Below are 26,309 nucleotides of genomic sequence, written 5' to 3'. Positions count from 1 at the left end.
CCATGGGGTTTAATGCTTTATCTGCTTTGTTTTGTTTTTTTTTAATTTCCTCACCAAAGTGTACGTGGATGACAGAGGCTCAGAAGGAAAGAAAAAGAGAGATACTTCATCTGCTGCCTCCCTCCCTAAATAGCAAGGGCTGGGTCAGGTCAAAGCCAGGACCCCGGGATTTTATCTGAGTTTCCCATGTGGTTGTTAGGGCCCAAGTATTTTGGTGAGCCTCTGTTGCTTTCTTTTCTTTTTCTTTCTCTCTCGTTCTCCCTTCCTTCCTTCTTTTCTCTTTCTTTCTTCATTTTTTTTTTAACAGCACCAGACTTTTTTTTTTTTTTTTTAAGATTTTATTCATTTTATTACAGCCAGATATACACAGAGGAGGAGAGACAGAGAGGAAGATCTTCCGTCCGATGATTCACTCCCCAAGTGAGCCGCAATGGGCCGATGCGCGCTGATCCGATGCCGGGAACCAGGAACCTCCTCCGGGTCTCCCATGCGGGTGCAGTGTCCCAACGCATTGGGCTGTCCTCAACTGCTTTCCCAGGCCACAAGCAGGGAGCTGGATGGGAAGTGGAGCTGCCGGGATTAGAACCAGCGCCCATATGGGATCCCGGGGCTTTCAAGGTGAGGACTTTAGCCGCTAGGCCACGCCGCCGGGCCCTTCTTTCTTCGTTTTTAAGATGTATTTACTTTTATTTGAAAGCCAGATCCATAGAGAGGAGAGACAGAGAGAAAGATCATCCAACCACTGGTTCATTCCTCAGGTGGCTGCAATGGTTGGAGCTGAGTTTATCTGAAGCCAAGAGCCTCCTCCAGGTCTGTCACCTGGGTGCAGGATCCCAAGGCTGTGGGCCATACTTCACTGTTTTCCCAGGCTATAAGCAAGGAGCTGGATGGGAAGTGGAGCAGCCAAGATACCAACCAGTGCCCATATGGGATGCCAGCATTGCAGGAGGTGGCTTAACTCATTATGTCAACAACAACTTCCTGAGTGGAGACATTCTAAATAGCTGTTGCATTCATTGGTTTAACCAGCATTTGATATGTAATTATTGCGTGTCCTGGACTAATTTGGTCCCTAAGGAATCAGAGTGAATATAAGATCACAACCATAACAAAGCAACTATGTTTATTGATCATAATTATCCATTAGACACTTTCTATGTGTTTCTTCATTACAGCTATGCTGTGGTTATTGATATCTTTGTTTTATAGACTCAGAGACTTGCCCAAGGATACATGGCCAGCAAAGAGCAGAGCTGAGAAACCCTAACCTCCCTGTGGTGAGGTAGGCAAGCCACTGTTTGTCCTGCCAGAACTCATTTGGGCACTGGTTCAAGTCCCAGGTGTGCTTTGCCTCTGATCCAGCTCCTTGCTTATTCTGCAGAGAAAACAGTACAAGATGGGGCCTACATGGGAGACCCGGAAGACGCTCTGGGATCCTGGCTTTATAGTGCTGCAGCTCTAGCCACTAAAACAAACAAACAAACAAACAAGGCAGCAGCCTTAGGAAAACAAAGAAAGTTTATTTATTTAAATAATTGCTTGCTTTAATTTTAATATTGTTTACAGAGTTGAGCGAGATTCATGTCCTTGGGGTCCTCCAACAACAGTGGGGAGGGGTCAAGGTATGGAGGAAGGTGTGTGGAACAAATGTTTCAGTTCTTTTTCTTCTTCTTTTTCTTTTTTTTTTCTTTCTGCAGTGAGGGAAAGGGGAGGAGGCCACTCCTTGCTGTCAAACTACATCAGCACCCAGGGATGTGGGATGCTCATTTGATGATGCCCTGGAGACCCTGATGTGGGGAAGAATGCGCCTAGTGTGTTACTTGAGTGGTTTTGCTGGTTCTGAGATGTTGTTGGCTTTGTTGCACCAGGATTGAGGAAGTCTTTCCAAGGTTTATTTGTGAGGAATGACTTGAACATCGACCCTGAAGACTCCTGCCATTGGGACTTGGCACTATTTTAAATATCTGCTTTCCCTAGGTTGGATTCATTAAGATTCACACGCCCTTCAGGTTCAAATTTTGTTGTCTGCCTATCTGCTGTAACTTTGTAGCCCTGTTTCCACCAACCTGTTGGTAATATGGTGCTCCACCAACTCCATGCAGCCCCTCCCCCTAATTTCTGCCCACCTACCAATCCTCTGCAGCTGTGACAACTGTATCCACTAACCCCCACAGCCCTGTGATGCCCACCCATGCCCAAGAAAGAAGGCACACTCCAGCATGGGTCTCTTCCCTTGGCATGCTGCCCCTTCCCCCACCTGGCCCTTCCCCCAATCCTCCTTTGTCCTGCCCCCTCCTTCCCTTGCAGCCCCCTTGTGCTACTATGGTAGGAGATGTCCCCTTCTCTCCTTCTGCCTCTGCTCCCATCCCGACTTTGCTGGAATAAAAGACCTCTTAGGTGCTTCACTGGGTCTGATATTTTGGTTTACTGCAGCAAACTTAAACGGAAGAGAACTTAGTTGTGTAAAAGGACTAACGCTATTGGTCCACCCCAAGTTCCAACTTTGCATGTGCCAGTGGGTGCAGCACCCAGGCCCAGTCCAGCTTCCTCCCACCCAAGCTCCCATGAGTTTTGATGTGTTCTATGGTCGAGCCTGGTTCAGCCTATTACCACCCACAGCAATTTTTTTTTTAAAGATTTATTCATTTTATTACAGCCAGATATACACAGAGGAGGAGAGACAGAGAGGAAGATCTTCCGTCCAATGATTCACTCCCCAAGTGAGCCGCAACGGGCTGATGCACGCTGATCAGAAGCCGGGAACCTGGAACCTCTTCCGGGTCTCCCACACGGGTGCAGTGTCCCAATGTATTGGGCCGTCCTCAACTGCCTTCCTAGGCCACAAGCAGGGAGCTGGCTGGGAAGTGGAGCTGCCGGGATTAGAACCGGCGCCCATATGGGATCCCGGGGCTTTCAAGGCGAGGACTTTAGCCGCTAGGCCACACCTGCCGCTGGGCCCACCAGCCACAGCTCTTATGCAAACCAGAGGATGATGCAGCCTCACGGGGGTGAGCCGAAAAATCCCTTACAGACTCTGTCTCCATATCCAGTTCTCTTGCGTTCTAGGGGATGCTGTGGTCCAGCCTGAAGCAGCTCACCTCCAGCGCTGACACTTGGGGGCAGGTACTGTGGCCTAGGGTACTGTAGGCAGGTGTCTTGGCCCGATCTCAACAAGCTTCCCTCATCTAAAAACCTCCCTCACCTAACTGAGAGTGCAGTTGCCTGGTCTGTGGAAACCACCGGAAGTCACTCCTTTCCGGCCAAACATGCCCTCAGTGATCCCCTCCCAACATAGTCCCAGATCCCTTTCCCCAGGCAATCTGTAGTAACCACCCGAACCACCCACAATGGCTAGCAGTGCTAAAGTGCCTGGAGGCTAGGGTGGCACCTGGCCTGGTGTTCCCACCATTCCTGCATATCTTTAAAAAAGAAAGAAAAAAATAGACTAGGCAGCTATGTTGGCACACTGGTATAGTGAACACAGAGTTGGCATTAACCAGGCCCAGAATGCCTGTCAGCTATTGGCTGCTTTTCTTCCAGCACTATAATGCTTGCGAGATACAAGGCAACCTAGGCAGGTGCCTACAGCTGGGGAAAGTTAATTTATTTGAAACGCAGAGCAAAACAAAAGAGCTACAACAGTGAGGTCTGGACCAGGTTGAAGCCTGGAGACAGGAATTCCATCCTGGTTTCCTCCATGCATGGCAGGGGCCAAAGCACTTCCGCTTTTTTTCCAGGCACATTTACAGGGAGCTAGATCAGAAATGGAGCAGTTGCGACTTGAATGGGCACTCCAAAAAGAATGCCAGCAAGTGGCAGCTTAGTTTGCTGGCATAGAATGCTGGTACCACAAGACACATTCTTTAAAAAATAATTAAAGCTGGGCCTGGAGCGATAGCGCAGTGGTTAAGGTCCTTGCCTTGGACATGCCAGGATCCCATATGTGTGCCGGTTCCAATCCCGGCAGCCCAGCTTCCCATCCAGCTCCCTGCTTGTGGCCTGGGAAAGCAGTCGAGGACGGCCCAAAGCCTTGGGACCTTGTACTTGCGTGGGAGACCCAGAGGAAGCTCCTGGCTCCTGGTTTTGAATTGGCTTAGCTCCAACCGTTGCGGCTGCTTGGGGTGTGAACCATTGGAGAGAAGATCTTCCTGTGTCTCCTCCTTTCTGAATATCCGTCTTTCCAATAAAAATAAATACATCTTTAAAAAAAAAATTAAAGCTAGGGCATGGCACAGTAGCCCAGCAGTTAAAGTCCTCATCTTGCATGTGCCAGGAACCCATATGGGCGCTGGTTTTAATCCTAGCAGCCCCACTTCTTGTCCAGCTCCCTGCTTGTGACCTGGGAAAGCAGATGAGGACGGCCCAATGCCTTGGGACCCTGCACCCTCGTGGGAGACACGGAAGAAGTTCCAGGCGTCTGACTTCGGATCAGCGTAGCTCGGGCCATTGTGGCCGTTTGGGGAGTTAATCATCGGACAGAAGATCTTCCTCTCTGTTTCTCCTCCTCTCTGTATATCCAACTTTTAATACAACTAAATAAATCTTTTAAAAATTAAAGCTAATATATGCTCAAATAATTAAGTAACATGATTTCCTCTCACATTTGCGGAAATGTGATGTTAACAATCATTTTAATTTTTGCTGAATGGTCACCTTCCACCAAATTTACTTTTTTTTTTTTAGCTTTATTTTTGTTGGAAAGTCAGTTATACAGAGAGGAAGAGAGACAGAGAGGAAGATATTTTGTCTGAGGATTCATTCCCCAAGTGGTTGCAACGGCTGGAGCTGAGTTGATCTGAAGCCAGGAACCTGGAGCCTCTTCCAGGTCTTCCACATGGGTGCAGGGTCCCAAGGCTTTGGGCAGTCTTCGATGGCTTTCCTAGCACACAAGTAGGAAGCTGGATGGGAAGCGGGGCTACCGGGATTAAAACCACAGCCAATATGGGAAATCGGTATGTGGAAGGCCATGACTTTAGCTGCTAGGCTACTGCGCTGGGTCCCATCAAATTAATTTTTCAAGTGTACAGCTTAGTAGCTTTTGTCTACTCAGAGTTTTGCAGCCACTGTCACAATGGAACTTTGTAACTTTTTCCACAATCCAAAAAGAAACCCTGTGCCCATGAATATATAATACCCTCAGCCTCTTCTTCTAACCCTTTGTTGGCTATTTGTAATCTTTCTAAAGATTTATTTTATTTTATTTTATTGGAGAGAAGGAGATACAGAGAGGAAGATCTTTGGTCTGCTGATTCACTCCCCAAGTGGCTGGAACAGCCAGAGCTGTCCGATCCGAAGCAGGAGCCAGGAGTTTCTTCCGGGTCTCCCACGCAGCTGCATCGTCCTGAGGCTTTGGCCTGTCCTTGTCTGCCTTCCCAGGCCACAGGCAGGGAGTTGGATGGGATGTGGAACAGCCAGGACATGGACTGGCACCCATATGGGATGTTGGGGCATGCAAGGTGAGGATTTTAGACACTAGGCTGGTTCACCAGGCCTGATTCTTTCTTTTTTGAGTAAAGCAAGGTTCATTAGAAATCTTCTATGGGGCCCAGCGCGATGGCCTAGCGGCTAAAGTCCTCGCTTTGAATATGCCAGGATCCCATATGGACCCCAGTTCTAATCCCGGCAGCTCCACCCATCCAGCTCCCTGCTTGTGGCCTGGGAATGCAGTCACGGACGGCCCAAAGCCTTGGGACCCTGCACCCGTGTGGGAGACCTGGAAGAGGAAGTTCCTGGCTCCTGGCTTTGGATCAGTGCAGCACCAGCCATTGTGGTCACTTGGGAATGAATCAGTGGACGGAAGCTCTTCCTCTGTGTTTCTCCTCCTCTCTGTATATGACTTTGCAATTAAAAAAAAAAATCTTCGGGCTCGGCAGTGTGGCCTAATGGCTAAGGTCCTCGCCTTGATCCCATATGGCTGCTGGTTCTAATCCCGGCAGCTCCACTTCCTCTCTATCTCTCCTCCTCTCAGTATATCTGACTTTGTAATAAAAATAAATAAATCTTAAAAAAAAAAAAATCTTCTGCTACAACAATAAGGAGAGGTGCTCTAGAGAGAAAGACTCCATTAGTGATTTTTTTCATAGGGTGGGACTGCAGTTAGAGAAATCAGGTGTTTGTGATAAAGATATGCTGTTAATATATGATAAGTATGGTGAGTACTGCTAGTCATTTTCTCATTTGTTTTACTTTGTTGGTGGTCTGTTGGGTAGATGTTTAAACTTCTTTCAACCTTTTCTGTGGATCTTGTTTGGTGATTAATTTTGCTTTTGCTCTACCTTAGCATCTGTTCTTGTGGTTTGTTACAGTGTTGGGCAGAGCTCAAGTTTGAGACAGGATAACTGTATTTGATCATTTGAAAACTTGCTTTCGCCAAATGGACACATTTTCATTCGTTTTTTTCTCTAATCTAGGGACTTGTATTAAGCAGGAGGTTTTATTCTCACATTTAAACTGACTGTGATCCTTCACACACTTACTTTTTTCCAATTTTTTAAGAGATTTTTTGTTATATTTTTATTTTGAATTTTTGAATTTCGTGGTACAATTTCATATAGATTGGGACTGCCCCCCAAACTCCCACCCCCGACAGATTTTTCCCCATGTTGCTACAATAATATAGTCCTTCATAAGGAGTCATAATTCCATCAGTCTCTTTTCTAAGTGTGCCCCGACATTGCTGGTACAATGTCAGACAGTCCAACATCCCATTCTCTACACATTTCCAACAGTTTCATTCATTTTCTAAACGGCACAGAGTGCTCACAGCCAAATGCAGACTGAAGGTTTACAAATTGGGTCGGCTTCATTTTCTCAGTTTAATGTTCTACTGTTACCAGAAATGCTCGGTGAGTTCTTTCCTCGGCTTAGTATAGAAATAAAAAGCCGGGAATCTGTTGCAGACAGAAAAGTTTATTTGAGAAGTGACCATCTGAGCAGGGAAGGGAGTGAGAAGGGGAACACACCTGCCTAGAGAAAGCCAGGAGGTGGGGTGCCTCTGATGGAGAGACACCAAAGAGGTCTTTTGAAGGGTCTTAGGATTTTAAACATTTTTTGACCCCTCTTTGTTGGGCGGGAAGCTACAGGTAAGATGTTCCCCATTGGTGGTCTCTTAATCAGTTAGGAAATGGTTGGGCCATGTTGGTGCCGCCCACCTGAAGGTGTGGCCAAGACCTCAGCCGGCCTGGATGATCTCACTACCATCATAGTTTTCAGAATTGTAAACCTTGGGCACGGGTTCTAATCCCTGCGGCTCCGCTTTTCATCCAGCTCCCTACTAGTGGCCTGGGAAAGCAGTCATGAAATGGCTCAAAGCCTTGGGAGCCTGTGCCCAAGTGGGAGACCCACCCAGAAGAGGCCCCGGGCTCCTGGCTTGGGATCTACTCACCTTCGGCTGTTGTGGCCACTTGGGCAGTGAACCAAGGGACGGAAGAGCTTTCTCTCTTTCTCTCCTCCTCTGTGTATATCTGACTTTCCAATAAAAAATAAAATAAATCCTTGAAAAAAAAAAGAAAGAAATTTGTAAGCCGTTGTGATGGTAACCAATTACCGCTTGGGCCTGTGTGTGGAAGTGCTAGGTGGTGTGTTAGGCGGCCGTTCTATTGGGTTCAGTTGATGAAGCGAAAATTTTCTCTGGATTTCACAATGGGGACATGGTGGAGCTGCAGTAAAGCCGGTACAACCTGAGCAGGCCTAGGCGCCCAGGGCTCTCCCCAGCCGCGGGGCCGAGCGAGCCGAGCGGGCCGTGTGCTCCGTGCGCGCCCAGGTGCCGGCCGGGGACTCCGCCTTCGGGCCCGGCCACGCGCGCTCGTCGGGCCGCCGGGCGCTCGCTCGCGCAGCTCTGCTGTGGCCGGCGAGTTTCCCCAAGTTCACGCAGGCTCCGGGTTGGCATGGCAACCAGGCAACCTGTTCCAGAGCCGCCTGCCTGCTCCGCACATGCCACCGCCGGAGCCAGGGCCAGAGCCGATCCCATGATGCACCGCGGCAGCCCAGTCCCCAGTGGGCCGCCATGTTGTTGGAGTGAAAGGTAAGGGGGAGCGAGAGCGCCGGAGAGAGAAGATCGGGGGGCTGAAATCCATCTTCATCCTACCGCTCCGCCCGTGAGTATCCGCACCCCGCCGGCTCCAAAGGGTGCTCCGGACCCCTAGCGAGCAGATGGTTCCTTCGTATTGGTGTTTGAGAGGGACTGCGGGGCTGAGAAGGGCTTTGGAAAAGCCGCCGGGGCCCTGGCTGAGGCTTCTCACTCGCTGTTCCTCGTACATGTTTTGGAGTCAGTAGCAAGGCCCCTATTGTTATCAGAGGAGGGAGGGGGTGGGGAGCGGGGTCGAAGCGAGGCAAAGGCCGGGGCTTTAGTCCCGGACCTCAGGCATAGAGGTGCCTCTCTGTGTGTGCTCGGCCCAGTTGGCAGCCCCCGAAGACTGATGTTGCCATTCGGCTTGCTTTTTTTGATGGCTTTGCCAAGCCCCGAGTCTTCCGTGTAGCCGTGAAGTGTAATTCTGTTGCCATCCCGGATTCCTTCGACTTCGGGCGCTTCCGTGGCAGCGCCAAGGGAGGAGGAACAATACATGGCTTTAGAAGCGGTCGCGGCCCTTGCCCACAGGCGAGACTCGCCGTGGGGGCAACTTTGCAAGCCCTAAATGTGCAGAAGTGTCCAGCAGGAAGTTTCCGATGGCTGGGTAGCCTCTTGGGTGCTTGTGGCCTTTTGTTTCCGCTAGAGCCCTCTTTTTTTTTGATGGGGGGGTTGCTCTTCAATCATGCTTGTATTGATGGCTCTCTCAACTCATAGGAGTCTCCCCCACTCCATACCCCCTGTTGGCAGTAGGGAAAATGTATCCACATAATCCTAGATAGTTTTCGTCCTTCCCTAAGTGTTTGGTAAACACAGGTCCCTTATTAGACCTGGCTGGACCACTCCCACGTCAAGTGATGAATATGCTTGCGTACCCCCTCCCCGTTAAATCCCCTCTTCCCACATCCTCGGCGGGGGGGAGGAACCCAACAACAAAAGAAATCCCAAACCCACAGGCAGCGTGACCTGCGAGGGTTTCTTCCTCGCAGTAACTTGGAGGATTGTTATCCTTCATTGTTCCGTGAACGAAATACCGTTCTGAGCTCTTGTTAGCTTCCTGTGCGCCTTTTTTTTGTTGCATAGAGGGCTCAGATTTAACGAGGTTTTTGGGGGGATCCCTGCTTTGAGTCAGTTACTTGTGAAACTGTAGGTTTCAGCTTTTTGTGTGTTTTATGAAAACACTGAAAAACTCCAGTGGCCTCTGATGGCAGTGTTGGTAAGCAGTATCAACATTTTGATTCATCGCTGACCTTAAGTTTATGAAACACTCCCAGGACTGTGCCTTTCTCTGGATCTTCCCTGGATTCTGGACTTTGAGTTGGTATTTTGCCTTGGCCGACACTTGAATTCGTTTTGTCCAAGGCCACAGCTTTTTGAAGTCGGATTTTGTTTGGTGTGGGTTTGCGCTGAACTGCTTTACAATAAATTTATGGCCACATAATGTTTGTTTGGTGTGGTAAAAATAAACACCTCTTCAACCACAAGCATTTTAGCAAAAGGTGAACTGTAGAGATGAGTTAGCCCCATTCCTTTGTTTGAAGTAAACTCTGTTAGTGATAGTAACGAAACCAAGCCCCTTGATGTAAACAGTTGGAAAGCTATGGGGGACTACCTGGCATTTAATTCTAGCTGCTTAATATATTTGTTGTATCATTTGTAAAAAACCAAGTTTACATTGCAATTGCTGTATCCTGACTTTGTAGTGAATGTTGAGTTTCCTAAGTTAAATGTTTACTTTTGACGTTAGTGTTATTTAGGGGACTGCCTTCTTTATTTTTTGTGCTGTAGTTGCTGAGGTCACAAACTCCTGCTCTCGACCCCCCCCCCCCACAGGTTAATTGGTTAGGCATTTGCTCAGTTTCAAATTGTTCCTTTCTGCCATTTTTTTTTTTTTCTTGTTCGAGAAGTTGCCCTGCCTCACTAGCAGGAAGTCTCAGGGCCAACAGCTAGCTTTACAAATGCCAGTTGTTTGTTTGAACCATGGAATAGGAATTTCTCCTCCCCATTCCTTTTTGAATGAAGTTGTATGCAGTGTGTTTCGGGAGTAGACTCCTCTCTGTTAAAGAAATTCTTGGTTTGATGACTAATTTGATAAGTCCTTTATTTCAGAAGAGATTGCATTTACTATTTTAAGAATTGTCTTAGAGACTAGATTTCTATTGCCTTAAGTGGGGGTCACCAGATTTGTGAGGTCTTTGGCATGGTGACTTCCTGTGGTCAAAAACTGTTAAATGTACTATGTTGTTTTGATTAAAAACCAGAAAACATTGTGAGACACAGGAAGGATTTCTTTCATTTTAATAAGGAAATAGACTCAGGAAGTTAGTTTAACAGCAGGACTGGGGTTTTGGAACTCCTGTTCTAGAACAAGTTCGGAGGCCATTCTCTTGTAGGAGAAAAGGGGGCTATATAGTATTGGTAATCAGAGGATAATGATTTCTTCTGAAAACCAGACAGGATGGCATTACAAAGACTAAGGACAAAGCAGGATTACGACTTGTTGGTACTTGGCATGGGGTAAATTTTGTTTGTGAAAGCATAATTTTAAGACCAGACAGCTAGACTACTGTAATCCTATAAGAAGGTTCTGATAGGTTGGAATTGTTAACCTATTACATTTTTTTTTTCTTTCTGACCTAGAAACATGAATTAGTTGAGAGAATGCTACTGTATCAGGGAAGTTAAAAAAAAATCCAACAAAGCGAGAAGACAGATTAAAAAAAATAGATCTAGGGGAAATACCACAATGGGGCTTGGGTAAGATAAGTAGTACCTAGCCCTGAACAGTTAGAAGGCGGGTCTGAGAGGGGGCTGAGTGCCTTGGGGCTGGCGTGTCCTAATTGGTAACTTATTCATTTACTTTGTATGGTTTGCAAATGCCCCCAGGCCATTATGTATTCTGTTACATTAAAAGGTTTTTGATTGTTAAGGACCTGGAGTAGTAATGTTTTATAGAAACCTTTCAGAGGTCTTTTGTTCACTTTATAGAGTGGAGGATCCAAGTGAGAATGTTCAATTACTAGGGAGTAGCAAGGACTTGATAGAAAGAACTATCCTTTTGAAGTTTGAATCTTTGCTACTTACTAGCTGGATGGCTTTGGGCACGTTGCATCACCTGTGGACCATAGTATTTTCCTGTGCAGCATACTGATTATGATCCCTGCCTGTTAGGGTTTTTTAATAAATACACAAACAATGGCTGTAATGTACTTGCATCTGTCACACTGTTACCCAATTGAGTCCTCTGGTTTTTACATTGTTTCCATACGGTGAAGTGTTTGAATTTTGGTTTGAGCTGGATGGGAAGTGGAGCTGCTGGGATTAAAACAGTGCCCATATGGGATCCCCGGGGTGTTCAAAGTGAGGACTTTAACTTCAAGGGAAATGTAAACAAACCACTGTTCTTAGACTGTCACTGGACAGAATCAGCCTTAGTACTGTGACGGTTCTGTAGCCACCTCCTGATACTCTGGAAATATGTTCAGGATCTGTATAGGAGTTGGAACACTAATGTAATGAAGTGATTACAGTTATAATAATTGTAATTTGATGATAAAAAGCTTGGAATTTTTTCCCCTCCAAGGGCAGCCGCTAGGAAGTTTTGGGCTAAGAACATTGCCCCTTTTGATCAGAGGGTCTCTGTTTCTCTGAGGGGTATCCTACAGATATGTTGGACCTTTTGAAGAATCTTTTCAGGTTAGACTGAGCTGCAGTTGGCTCATGCTGCAGATACGTGGGTAGAGTCACCTCAGTTTAAAAGTGCAACTGTTGCTGCCTTTTGGTAACAACACAAGCTTCTCCAAACTTAAGGTATTGAATGATGGTTGCAGTGTTTTGTGAGAGTGCCTGATAAGCATTTATTTTCTTTCTTTTTTTTTTTTTTTTAAGATTTATTTTATTTTCATTACAAAGTCAGATATACTGAGAGGAGGAGAGATAGAGAGGAAGTGGAGTTGCCGGGATTAGAACCAGTGACCATATGGGATCAAGGCGAGGACCTTAGCCACTAGGCCACGCTGCCGAGCCCCAATAAGCATTTATTTTCATAGCTAGCCACTTAAGAATGGAAGTTTCAGTTCAGGAAGTTGTATGTATAATGTCAGACGCTTAACTGCTTGACCAAATCTGGTTAGACATGATTTGCAGAAAGCACAGTGTTCTGTTCTTATAGTGCATCTGTTGGGCTATATGTTTTAGAGATGCAAATGTTAACCAGATGTAACTTGTTTGTCCTTAGGTGTTGGTGGAATGAGCGTTGCATGTGTCTTGAAAAGAAAAGCAGTGCTCTGGCAGGACTCTTTCAGCCCCCACCTGAAACCTCACCCTCAAGAACCAGCTAATCCCAACATGCCTGTTGTTTTGACATCTGGAACAGGGTCGCAAGCGCAGCCACAACCAGCTGCAAATCAGGCTCTTGCAGCTGGGACACACTCCAGCCCTGTCCCAGGATCCATAGGAGTTGCAGGCCGTTCCCAGGACGACGCTATGGTGGACTACTTCTTTCAGAGGCAGCATGGTGAGCAGCTTGGGGGAGGAGGAAGTGGTGGAGGCGGCTATAATAATAGCAAACATCGATGGCCTACTGGGGATAACATTCATGCAGAACACCAGGTAAAAAAAAGTTCACTGTTTCAGCTTCGCAACTCTTATAATCACTGTCACCTAGGATATTTGCTTTTAGTGAATGTCTTTAAAAATCTTACGCTGTTGATTTATTTTGGTCTAAACACTCATTTGTTTTAAGATCTTGTCATGTTGTCACTGGATTCTTTACCATTATGGTTCTAAATAATAAATGACCAGTTTGTTTTAAAAATGACTATGGTTTTAATATATGCTGTACATTTCTAGGATGCTTTTTGTTTTGGATAAAACTTTCCATTAACATATGCTTTTTAGAATTATTTGAATCATTTATAGTACAAATACATAATTTAGTCTTTTCTGTTAGGTGTGGGTAACTTTTGTTTTTATTTCTTTAAGATTTATTCATTTGAAAGACATAGTTACAAAGAGAGATATTTTCCATCCACTGGCTCACTCCCCAAATGGCCACAATGGCCAGAACTGAAGCTAGGAGCTTCCGTACAGGTGCAGGGGCCCAAGCACTTGGTCCATCCTCTGCTGTGGAAATGGACCAGCTGGTGCTCATACGTGATGCTGGCATTGGCCTTGCTGCTATGTCAAAGTGCTGACCCTGACTTATTTTTAAGATACTATGATGGAAAATAGTGGAAAGTTGGTTACAAGTCAGTTCATCAAAAGGAATTAAGTTGAAATGCAAGCAGTTAATGTTTTGTTTCAGAAGTGAAGTGATTGTGGCCTGTAGGTTAAAACTATTGCTGTCCTCTTAGAACAGCTTGTTTGATTTGGGATAATTTTAATGTATTAAATGCTTTTTATTAATCTGGAAGCATATCTGGAATCAGCAAATTTTACTTAGAAGAATTTAGCTGAGTTGATGTTTCCCGATTTCTGTTCATGCCTAAAGGATTAGACTGTTTGAAATTGGATATAGTTTGAGTTTGGCAAGATTTGTTTTATCCTTTCTTGAAAGAGGATTTTTATTTATTTATTTGCTTTAAAAAATATTTACTTGAAATCAGAGTTACAGAAGAGGAGAGGCAGAAGCAGAAAGAGAGCTCTTCCATTCCCTGGTTCACTCCCCAAATGGCCGCACTTTCCAGGATTGGCCAGGCTAAGCCAGGAGCCAGGAGCATCTTCCACAGTGCCCACGTGGGTGCAGGGTGCCCTTGGGCTGTCTCTGCTGCTTTCCCAGGTTCGTGAGCTGGATTTGAAGTGGGAGCAGCTAGGAGTGAATTGGTGCCCGTGTGGTTTGCTAGTACTAAGTGTGATGGTTTTACCCACTATTCCACAGAGATGGCCCCAAATATTTTGTTTTCTTAAATATTTATTTTTATTGGAAAGATAGATCAGGTTTACAAAGAGAAAGGAGAGACATCTTTTTACCCGCTGGTTCGCTCTCCAAGAGTCTGCAATGGCTAGAGCTGATCTGATCTGAATGAAGCCAGGACCCATGAGATTCCTCTAGGCCTCCCATGCCAGGTGCAGGGTCTCTTGGGCCATCCACTACTGTTTTTCCAGACCACAAGCAGGGAGCTGGATAGGAAGTAGAACAGCTGGGACATGAACTGACACCCATATTAGATCCTGGTGCTTGCTAGGTGAGGATTTAATTAGTGAGCCATGGGTCTGGGCCTAAGATTTTATTTCCTTTAAAAGGATACTTTGAGAGGGTAGGAGAGTCATCAGGGGCTTTGAATGCCAAGCTAACACTCTTCAAGTTTCACATTGGACAGAGCTGAGCTGATCTAGCCAGGAGCCTCCTCTGGGTCTCCTATGTGAGTGAAGATCTTAAGGATTTAGACCACCTGCTGCTGTCCCAGTCCATAAACAGGAAGCTGGATTAGAAGTGGAGCCGTAGGGATACAAACCTGTGCAGTAGGGCAGAGTATCAGTCTACCGTGCCGCTGCACTGGCCTGAAAAATAGGGGGTTTTTGATTTTTGTGACATTTCTGTAGGAGATGCAAGCAGAAAGATTGTAATCTGCCATTTTTGGCTAAACAAATTTAAAAATTGTATGTATACTTTATTTTTTATTGAAAGGCAAAATAAGAGAAGGAAAAAGATATCTTCTATCTGTTGGTTCATTCCCCAAAAGGCTGAAATGACCAGGGCTACACTGTGTGGAAGCCAGGAGCTAGAAGCTTCTTCTGCATCTCCCACCTGCTATTAGGAACCCAAGCATTTGGACCATTGCTGCTGCTTTCCTAGGCACATTAATACAGCAGGGAGCTAGGTTGGAAATGGAGTAGTCAGGACTGGAACCAGTGCCCATATGGGATGCTGGTTCATGCAAGATGAGGACTTTAGCCACTAGGCTGCCACGCAGGGTGCCCCCATTTGTTTTTTTTTTTTTTTTTTTTAAAGATTTATTCATTTTATTACAGCCAGATATACACAGAGGAGGAGAGACAGAGAGGAAGATCTTCCGTCCGATGATTCACTCCCCAAGTGAGCCGCAACGGACCGATGCTCGCCGATCCGATGCCGGGAACCTGGAACCTCTTCTGGGTCTCCCACGCGGGTGCAGTGTCCCAAAGCATTGGGCCGTCCTCAACTGCTTTCCCAGGCCACAAGCAGGGAGCTGGATGGGAAGTGGAGCTGCCGGGATAAGAACCGGCGCCCATATGGGATCCCGGGGCTTTCAAGGCGAGGACTTTAGCCGCTAGGCCACGCCGCCGGGCCCTTTTTTTTTTTTTTTTTTTTTTTTTTTTAAAGATTTATTTTATTTTCATTACAAAGTCAGATATACTGAGAGGAGGAGAGACAGAGAGGAAGTGGAGCTGCCGGGATTAGAACCAGCGGCCATATGGGATCAAGGCGAGGACCTTAGCCACTAGGCCACGCTGCCGAGCCCCCCATTTGTTTTTAAAGTGTGTCTTAAGATTTCTGAAATCTTCGATTGCCTTTCTTGATGATAGGCTGATGGGCAAAAGTTGAAAGTAGAGTCGGGTATGTGGCCTGTGTTTTGCTGGCTGAGCAAATCGCTGTAGGTTAGTTATCAGTGTGTACCTATTGGGGCCTCATTCTGGCCTTGGCCTTGAGCTGAGCCTTTTCATAGGAATTCCATCTGACATAGAGTTCTGTGCAGGTCAGTTAACAAACTTTGAGTTAATGATATTAAATGGCAAAACCTGTTTCTATACCAGCTCCCCAACTTGAAATCATCGTCATGACACAGTTTTGTCAGGCGCTACTCATGAGATAAAGAACAGTGTGGAACTAAGGTGGTTTGTGTCTTGCAGTTGCAGAGAGCTCACAGAATGACTGACCCGCAGTCTTTGTGGTGTATCATAATTTACTAGTGCTGATCTCACCTAGACTGACTGTTCTAGAACAGATTTGTTGTTCGTATCCAGCTTTCTGGAGGCATTTTTAGCTTTTGTGCTATGGAGTGAGGAAGGACAAGCAGTTCCTCAATTTTGTACTGAGGTAAGGGAGTATATGTGGCTGAGCTGTGATGCTGAGTAGTCACATGGAATAGACCGCAGGCTGCATGGAGTACAAGGAGGGTATTTCTAGGTGACAAATCCGTCAGTAGACCTTTACCACCATTCAGCTGAGGTTCAGAAGCGCTGATAGTGGAGATGTTAATTGAATACTTGTGTTCTAAGCTCTGGACTAAATATTTCCCGTTTCTAATCCTTATAGCAGTTTGGTGAGGGAAGCAATATTTTTTATTTATTTTTTTTTATAGACTTATTTGCATTGGAAAGACAGATTTATAGAGAAGGAGAAATAGAAAGCACTTCTATCCTCTGGTTCACTACCCAAATGGTTGCAATGAATGGAACTGAGCTGATCTGAAGCTGTGAGCCAGGAACTTCTCTCTGTCTCCCACGTGGGTGCACAGGCCCAAGGACTTGGGTCATGGCCTCCTGCTTTTCCAGTGCATAAGCAGGGAGCTGGAAGGGAAGTGGGGCAGCTGGGACAGAATCTGACGCCCATGTGGAATCTTAGTGCTTGTAAGTGCACAGGAAGGAATAGTATTATCCGGTTGACTCATTGCTCTGGCCCCCAGGTTTGTTTTTTGAGAGAGATGAGAAACAAACACTAGGTAGAACCTGTTTCTGGAAAAGTCATTCTGGTTCCCTTTTGAGGGGACAAGGACAAATAAAACAAAGTAGCACATTCACTTCATCTTAGCCAAAAGCCTGAGAAGTGATACAATGTAGCACATTCAAAGCTCAAAGAACTTTTCATAGTTTTGCTTAAAATTTAGAGATTGAGGTTGCTCAAAATGTTTTAGGAAAAAAAGGAACTAAGATTAACTTATTTGGTGTCAAAATTGTTTTGAAACCCATGCAGATTTTTCATAATACACATTTCTGTGAACATTTTTTTTAAGATTTATTTTTTTATTACAAAGTCAGATATGCAGAGAGGAGGAGAGACAGAGAGGAAGATCTTCCATCCGATGTTTCACTCCCCAAGTGAGCCACAACGGGCCGGTGCGCGCCGATCCAAAGCCAGGAGGAACCAGGAACTTCCTCCGGGTCTCCCACGCGGGCGCAGGGTCCCAAGGGACTGGGCCATCTGTGAAAGCCTTCCCAGGCCACAGGCAAAGAGCTGGATGGGAAGTGGAGCCGCCGGGACCAGAACTGGCGCCCATATGGGATCCCGGGGCGTTCAAGGCAAGGACCTCAGCCGCTAGGCCACGCCGCCGGGCCCTAAATGAGGAGTCTTAAAAATGTTCACAGAGGGCCCGGCGGCGTGGCCTAGCACGCATCGGCCCGTTGTGGCTCACTTGGGGAGTGAAACATCGGATGGAAGATCTTCCTCTCTGTCTCTCCTCCTCTCTGTATATCTGACTGTGGTAAAATGAATAAATTTTTTTTTTTTTTTAAAAGGCTCCTTATTTAAGCCTGATAATAAACAGGTGAATACAATGTAATGCTGAAGTCCATTTTTTTTTTAAAGATTTATTTATTTTTATTGGAAAGGCAGCTATATAGAGAGGGGATACAGAAAGATCTTCCATCAACTGGTTCAGTTCCCAAGTGGCCACAATAGCCAGGACTGAGCTGGTCCGAAGCCAGGAGCCAGGAGATTTCTTCCAAGTCTCCCAGACCCGGGACCTGTCTCCAACTGTCTGCCAAAGTCACAGGCAAGGAGCTGGCTGGGAAGTAGAGTAGCCGTGATACAAATTGGCACCCACATGGGAGCTCTGCACATGCAGGGTGAGGACTTCAGCCGCTAGGCTATTGTGCCGGGCCCACCATTTTAAAGCAACATGGAGGAGGAGAGACAGAGAGGAAGCCCTTTTGGCTGCTGGTTCACTCCCCAAGTTCAAAGCGAAGACTTTAGCCACTAGGCTACAACTCTGGGGCCAAATTAGATGTGTTTTTTTTTTTTTTTTTTTTTAAAGATTTATTCATTTTATTACAGCCAGATATACACAGAGGAGAGACAGAGAGGAAGATCTTCCGTCTGATGTTTCACTCCCCAAGTGAGCCGCAACGGGCCGATGCGCGCCGATCCGAAGCCGGGAACCAGGAACCTCTTCCGGGTCTCCCACGTGGGTGCAGGGTCCCAATGCATTGGGCCGTCCTCGACTGCTTTCCCAGGCCACAAGCAGGGAGCTGGATGGGAAGTGGAGCTGCCGGGATTAGAACCGGCGCCCATATGGGATCCCGGGGCGTTCAAGGCGAGGACTTTAGCCGCTAGGCCACGCCGCCGGGCCCTAGATGTGTTTTTTAAGCTGTGATGTAGGAAACTTGACTTAATATAAGTCATGCACTTATATGCCGGCCTAAGTGATCTTATTGCCAGCACACCACTGAACTATCATACCACTGAACTGTTACTTCTTTTTGGTGGGCCTTTTTCTCTCATCTGTCTCTTAAAAATGGTTGTTTTTTGCACAGTGCGATGACCTAGTGGCTAAGTCTTTGCCTTGTGTTCATCAGGATTCCATATAGGTGCCGGTTGGTCTTTTAGCATGTGGGATAAAGTTTAAAATCAGATTAGCAGGCCCAGCATGGTAACCTAGCAGCTGAATTCCTTGCCTCGAATGCACTGGGATCCCATATGGTGCCATGTGGGTTCTAATCCCAGCGTCCTACTTCCTGTCCAGCTCCCTGCTTATTTATTATTAAAAATAACAATCTTAAAAGAAATCAGATTAGTAATGCACTTTTGCCGGTGAATAGAATAGCTTCACAGGTTGCAATGCCAGTTAGCAGTGTTGGAGGACAGGGAAGTATTCGTTGTGCCGAGGACTTAAATCCTTTTATGAGCAATCAGTTTTATGGTTTTTAATGTTAGTATTTTTTTTTTATCTTGTGATGTTAGGATTCTTCTGCCTTTTGTAGAGCTCCTCTTTTTTTTTTTTAAAGATTTATTATTTTTTATTGGAAAGGCAGATATACAGAGAGAGGAAGCTCTTCCGTCCCTTGATTGACTACTGAAGTGGCTGCAATGGCTGAAGCTATGCTGATCCGAAGCCAGGAACCAGGAGCCTGTTCCAGGTCTCCCATGCGAGTGCAGGGTCCCAAGGCCCTAGGCTTCCTTGACAGCTTTCCCAGGCCACAAGCAGGGAGCGGGATGGAAAGCAGGGCCGCTAGGATTAGAAACTGGTGCCCATATGGGATCCTGGAGCGTGCAAGTCGAGGACTCTGCTGCTAGGCTACTGTACCGGGCCTTGTAGAGCTTTTGGTGGCTAAAGTTTCTGCTCTCACGATAGTGGATTCCTTCAGCTTCTCTTAAGTTTCTATGATTGGATCTGAGTAATGTTTAAATGTTAGTTTCTAAGTATGAAACCTGGCTGGAAATTACTGTGAGGCACCTGCTGGGTGTTGGGGCAGTTGGAAGGAGGAACCAGGAGCTACTTTTGGGTTTCCCATATTGCTACAGTGACCCAAGGACTCGAGCTTTTGTCCTCTCCCGCTTTCCCAGGCCCTTAACAGGAGCAGCCAGGACTGAAATGGGACTCATGTGGAATCCAAGCTTTCTAGACGGAGGCTTAAACCTTCTATACCAACACCTATTTTTATCTTTTGTGTCTTTTTTTGGGGAATTGTTCATATATTTAAACACATACACACACACAGAGCGAGCGAGAAAGAAAATCTTCTGTTCTTTTGGGTCACTCCTCAGGTAGCTAAGGTGGCCTGAGCCAGGCTGAAGTCAGAATCCAAGAGCTTTATCAAGATCTGCCAGGACAGGGCCTCAAACACTGGGCCATCTGAGTTTGCTTTTTTAATGCCAATAGCAGGGAGCTGGATGGGAAATGGAGCAACAGCGAAGCAGGCTAAACTGACTGCCAGTTTTGTGGGCTGTTGCTTCACATTCTACATCACAGTGCTGGCCTCCTATATATTTTCAAATCTTTTATTATTTTTTAAATAAAATGATTTGTTTCAATGGTTTTACAATCTTAATTTTTTTTTTTTAAAGATTTTATTATTATTGGAAAGCCGGATATACAGAGAGGAGGAGAGACAGAGAGGAAGATCTTCCATCCGATGTTTCACTCCCCAAGTGAGCCACAACAGGCCGGTGCACGCCAATCCGATGTCGGGAACCAGGAACCTCTTCCGGGTCTCCCACACGGGTGCAGGGTCCCAAAGCTTTGGGCCGTCCTCGACTGCTTTCCCAGGCCACAAGCAGGGAGCTGGATGGGAAGTGGAGCTGCCGGGATTAGAACCGGCGCCCATATGGGATCCCGGGGCTTTCAAGGCAAGGGCTTTAGCCGCTAGGCCACGCTGCCGGGCCCAATCTTAATTTTTAAAAGAAGATTCTGAAAAGACAGTTGCAGGGAACAGGGAAAGATAAAGGAGATCTTCTGTCTGTCTAGTTACTTATCAAATATCTACAATATCTACAATGTCTACAACAGCCAGGTCTGGGGGAACTAGGAGTCAGATACTCTGTTTGGGTCTTCCACATGGGTAACAGGTATCCAAGGACCTTGGCCATCTTTGGTCGGTTTTCCAGGCATATTAGCAGGGATCTGGATTGAAAGTGGAGAGGCCAGGACTCAACTGGTACTTGGAAATGGGGTGATGGGTTTGCCAGGGACAGCTTCAGCTGCTGCCTAGAGGTACTGGCTTCTTCCCATCTTTAAGGGTAGTAATGTATACAAACTTAGTGGTGTTTGTATTTTCTTTTTTTTCCAACTTTAAGAGAAAGCATAATTTGCTTTTAGTCATATTTATTTTTATTATATTTGTACAGTTAGGAACTTTGAAGCCCTCAGTGTTGAGACAAAATGAAGTCTTTGGAGGGAAAGAACGCCAGTGCTTGGTTAGTAAGTGGAGGGGGCATGTAAAACTTGACCTGTAATAAGCAAGTCAGTGGTTCAGAATATAAGAAAATGGGACCTAGCGTAGTAGCCTAGTGGCTAAAGTACTTGCCTTGCACACGCTGGCATCCCATTTGGTCACCGGTTCTAATCCCAGCTGCTCCACTTTCCATCTAGCTCCCAGGTTGTGGCCTGGGAGACAGTCAAGAATGGCTCAAAGCTTTGGAACCCTGTATCCGTGTGGGAGACTCAGAAGAAGCTCTGGGCTCCTGGCTCAGACTGACTCAGCTCCGGCCATTGCGGCCACTTGGGGAGTGAGCCAGCAGATGGAAGATCTTTCTTTGTCTCTGCTTCTCTCCAAATCTGCCTTTCCAATAAAAATAATATTAAAAGAAAAGAATACTAGAAAACACTTAAAATATTGCTTACTGTAAATTTTATTAAGATTATTTTTTTTCTAATAGCACTGAAAGCTGAATCATGTAATGTAAAGATCATATCTCTGCCTTGTGATTGTTTTATTCTCATATTGTGAAATCTGTTTTCTCTTTAAACTCTTGAGATAAAATGGATGATGAAATAGGGAAAAAAATCTAGGGCCGTTGGTAGAACTGTGGCCTCTAGAGGCAGAAGCTGTGCGTGGGGGAAGGAACACTCACAGGAGAATTCCACAAGAGCGTATTCTCTTGGCTTGCAGGTTCTGAGTCTAGGATGCTTCAGCATCCAGTATAGATCGCTAGGCATTAAGAGAGAATTTTAGATATCCAGGCAGTATTTAGTAGGTGAGTATTCTCTTTGATTTTATGTCCTCTTTTCACTTGGTGTCAACAGTTTAGAGTGGCATTCTGGTGCATCTGCCTTTCTTACTCTTTGGTGCTGAGTTAAGTATCTCTCCAGCTGGGAGAGTCTTATTATCTAGATATCGCTTCCTGTCTCGTTTTCTGCTGTGTCTGTGGATGGAATCTGCTTGACCATGAATCTCTTGTCTTTGGGCTGATCACTTAGAATCTTAAGACTTTTTTTTTCAAGATTTATTTATTTAGTAAGGATTTATGTGTTTTTGTTGATAAAGCAAAGAGTTTTTTTTTAAACACATATTTTATTGCATTTCATTTTTTTAAAATTAATTACATTGCATTATGTGATACATTTTTTATGCACTGGGATTCCCCCCACCCCCCACCCCTCCCCACACCCTCCCCCCACGGCGGATTGCTCCACCTTGTTGCATTTCCATAGTTCAAATTCAGTTGACATTCTTTCATTGGAGGCATTTACCAAGCATAAAGTCCAGCATCTTATTGTCCTGGTTAGTTCAGTGGTTTCTTGGTGAGACCATCTCTGGTCTGAAGGTAGAGCCAGCAGAGTATCATCCCAATCAATTATAAAAGCCCCAACACAATATTTCCAACCATTTATAACATTGTGGCATTAATTGACATGAAATTGATTAACCAATATGTTAATAGTAAAATGCAGGTTCTCAACCACAACCTGTGACTTCTTCATAGACATTTCAATTTTGGTTTATATTCAACCGTATTCTATACACCTTAAAATGGCTTAGATTGCTATTCAGCTGTCTCATGCCTATTTTAATTTTAGTATTTAGTAGTTTATAGCATTGAAGCATGTTTTCGCTGAACCTGGCTGTTTTTCAGGTGGTCTAACTCTATAATTCTGACAGGATATATGTCAACAGTTTAGGTGAGCATGTGTAGGAGGGGTGTGCAGAGAAATCTTCCATACCCCAGTGAGGAGTAACTAATCTTTGTGTCCCACCCAGTGAGGTATAAGTGCATCCCCGCTGACTGTTTCCTGTTTCTAAGCTTTCCTTGTTGTTCTGTCTATCTATTCTAGTTTTGTTTGTTCGTTTGTTTTGAGGGGTTTCTGGAGCACTCCTGATGGTTATTACGGAAGCGGGAGGGGACCCAAAGTTAGAGAAAGCTCCTCTCCCTAGTCCCGAAGGAAGTTTACTGTTCTTCTGTTTCTGCGGACCGCTCAGGGATCCTGGTTGTTGTTCCGATGACCTTGGATCCTGCAAGGCAGGATTTGGGCTTCTTCCATCCTATGTGGTAGATCCAAATGGAGGTGGGTGACCTCAGTTCTTGGTCTCCGAAGGCACTCCAATTCCCCGTGGTCTCCTTGGCAGTAGGGATGTAGTCCTCGGTGCTCATACTGATAGTCCTTGGTGAGGATCTAGGAGTCTTCAGGGTTGGGATAAAAGCCTTCTTCTGTCCGCCTGCTCCACTCTGGGGTCCCCTCCCTGCTCTATGGGAAAAGCAAAGAGTTTTAGAGAAGAATCCTCTGTCCACTGGTTCACTCCCCAAGTGGCTACAACTGCCGGAGCTGCCATTCTGAAGCCAGGAATCAGGAGCCTTCTCTACATCTCCCCCGTGGGCACAGGATCCCAAGAGTCTAGTCCATTCTCTGTTGCTTTCCCCTACCACAGGCAGGGAGCTGGATGGGAAGTGGAGCAGCTGGGACTGGAATCGACGCCCATATGGAATGCCCACATTATTTGCAAGGCGAGGATTTAGTCACTGGGCCCTCATGCTGGGCTCAGATTTATTTATTTTTATTGGAAGGGCAGGTCTACATAGAGGAGCGATAGAGAGAAATATCTTCCTTCTGCTGGTTCTCTTCCCAAATGGCTACAGTGAATGGAACTGAGCCATTCCGGAACCAAGAGTCAGAAGCTTCTGCTCTGAGTGTGCATGCAGAATCCCTATGCCTTGGGCCGCCTTTACTGCTTTCTCAGACCATTAGCTGGGAGCTGGATGGGAAGTGCAGAAGCTAGGACTTGAAACAGGGACCCACCCTGTAAGGGGAGGATTAATGTGCTACACCACGGAACCAGCTCCATTGCAAATCTCAACTAACCACAAGAAAAAAATTGACGACCCTAAAGATTTTCTAAAATAACAGTTTTATTGATACAATTTGCTTGTTTTAAGTATATAAATCTGTGATATCGTGTATTTAACAGTTTATAGCCTTCACCAGCATCTTAGAATTTTTTTTAAAGATTTATTTATTTTTATTGAAAAGGCAGACTTACAGAGACAAGGTGAGACAGAGATAAAGATCTTCCTTCCTGATTCAGTCCCTAAGTGGCTGCAATGGTTGTAGCTGAGCTGATCCGAAGCAGGAGCCAGGAGTTTCTTCTGGGTCTCCCACGCGGGTGCAGGGTCCCAAGGCCTTGGTCCGTCCTCGACTGCTTTCCCAGGCCACAAGCAGGGAGCTGGATGGGAAGTGGAGCTGCCGGGATTAGAACCTTAGCTCATATGTGTGCAAGGCAAGGATTTAACCACTGAGTCGTGGGGGCCAGACCCAGGCTCATTCTTTCTTGCCTGAGCATTCAACTGGTCATCTGATTGGTTCTCTGCATCTTCTGCTTCTTTACTTCTGCCAAATTGAAGTTTTGTTTTTAATGATTTATTAATTTTTATTACAAAGTCAGATATACAGAGAGGAGGAGAGACAGAGAGGAAGATCTTCCATCCGATGTTTCACTCCCCAAGTGAGCCGCAACAGGCCGGTGCTGCTCTGATCCGAAGCCAGGAGCCAGGAACCTCCTCCAGGTCTCCCACGCGGGCGCAGGTGTAGGGTCCCAAGGCTTTGGGCCATCTGTGACTGCTTTCCCAGGCCACAAGCAGGGAGCTGGATGGGAAGCAGGGGTTGCCTGGACTAGAACCGGTGCCCACATGGGATCCCGGCGCATTCAAGACGAGGACTTCGGCCACTAGGCCACCGTGCTGGCCCCCAAATTGAATTTTTAGACACAATTTGCCTTTGTAGATTTCTTTTTCCTTTGCTTTTGTTATTTCTAGGCTAATGTCCAGGCTCCTCCTAAAATGCTGTAGTAAGCCTTTGTGTTTGGGGTCAGCTCATGTCTCCAGTCTTCGCTGGTGTTTTTTCCCATACTGAAGTAGTTGTAGCTTTCTGAATACATGAGCTATTTTTATAGTTTGTGTAGTTTCTCAGCATGGTTGTGCTATTTTCATTTACAGAGTTTTTTCTGCTTGGAACTCTTCCTCATTCACCTAGCCGCTGCTCCTCATCTGTATCTTTGTATCTTAGTATCTTTGTCTTTGCAGAAGTTTCCCTTTCTTCCTTTTTCCTCTCCAAGGTTGGGTGCCATCCTTTGGTGTTGGTGTGCATCTTACTGAAGCATTTGGAGTCCTGTGTCAAATGAATAAATTCTTGGGGTTAAATTCAAACTTGTTGACTCAAAATGCACAGAGATAAGTTTGCCTACCTGCCTCGCTCCCTCTCTTCCTTTTTTTTTTTTTAAGATTATTTTTGTTTGAAAGGTAGATTTTTTCAGAACGGGTAAGAGATGAAGAGAAAGACCTTGCATCCACTTGTTTACTTTGCAAATGTTGTCAGTGGCCAGAGCTGAGCAGGTCTGAAGCTGGGAGCCAGGAGCTTCTTCTGGGTCTTCTCACATAGATATTGGGTCCCGAGGCTTTGGACCATCTTCTGCTGCTTTCCCAGGCCACACGCAGGGAACTAGAAGGGAGGTGGAGCAGCTGGGACACGAACCGGTGCCCATATGGTATCTTGGTGTTTGCAAGGTGAGGATTTAGTCAGCCTTTGTGCAAGGACCCAAATTTGACATTTTAAATTACTGCTTTTAAACCTACTGTTTATTTGACTTTTAAAATCATTGTTTATAAGGATTCAGAGGATGGAATTAGGGTATGGGGATTCCTCAATTAATTTCGTTTTAGAAAACACAAGAATTACACTGAGTGAGAAAATTGCTCTTGTTCTGTTTTAACATACCTGCAGACTGGTTGATCTATTTTTAGATGTAAAGCTATTAAACTCTGGTGTAATAACAAGCATAGTATATGTTAATAACATTACTCATGAAGTTTCCAAAGTTGAGTAGTTCATTATTATTGTGATAATTTCATAGAAATAAGTTTCTTGTAACAGATTTTCAGCTAGAACTAGAAAAGCCCGTCTGCAGCCATCAGTACTGACAGCAGCAATCACTTTAATTGGAAAGGTAGATTTACAGAAAGGAGACACCGAGAGAGATCTTACACGCACAGGTTCACATCTCAAATGGCTCAGCAGGCAGCTGGACTTGGAAGCTGAAGTTGAGACTGTAGTTCAGCCAGTTCAGTATGGTATGTGGCACTTTGAACTAGTCTTGGCTGAACTTAACTGTTAGACCAAAGGCTTGTCCAGTGTCATAATTTATTTTTATTGGAAAGGCAGATTTACAGAAAGAAGTAGAGACAGAAAGATCATCCACTGCTTGTTTAATCGTCACAAGGCCTCAACAGCTGGAGCTGAGTTGATCTGAAGCCAGGAGCTTTCTCTGGATCTCCCATGTAGGTGCAGGAGCCTAGAGCCTTGGACCATCCTCGACTGCTTTCCTAGGTCACAAGCAGGGA

General features: G+C 45.6%; 1 protein-coding gene across 19 annotated transcripts in view; it reads left to right on the top strand.

Moving 5' to 3' along the window:
• Window positions 1–7,798: 7,798 nt before the first annotated feature.
• PUM1 (pumilio RNA binding family member 1) overlaps window positions 7,799–26,309 on the top strand; it is a 115,240-nt gene continuing 96,729 nt past the window's right edge. For 14 of the 19 annotated variants that reach the window (XM_058678103.1, XM_058678098.1, XM_058678066.1 and 11 more), the window contains exons 1-2: window positions 7,946–8,096; window positions 12,303–12,676. In XM_058678103.1, the coding sequence (XP_058534086.1) occupies window positions 12,314–12,676 (363 nt within the window). In that variant the 5' untranslated portion in view covers window positions 7,946–8,096; window positions 12,303–12,313. Of the gene's footprint in view, window positions 8,097–12,302; window positions 12,677–26,309 lie in introns of those variants that run through there. The other 5 variants (XM_058678090.1, XM_058678079.1, XM_058678073.1 and 2 more) reach the window with 3 other exon arrangements.

Source organism: Ochotona princeps, chromosome 2 (genome assembly GCF_030435755.1).
Source record: "Ochotona princeps isolate mOchPri1 chromosome 2, mOchPri1.hap1, whole genome shotgun sequence".
NCBI lineage: Eukaryota > Metazoa > Chordata > Mammalia > Lagomorpha > Ochotonidae > Ochotona > Ochotona princeps.
The sequence above is the reverse complement of the archived record's forward strand: the minus strand, read 5'-3'. Positions and strand labels throughout refer to the sequence as shown.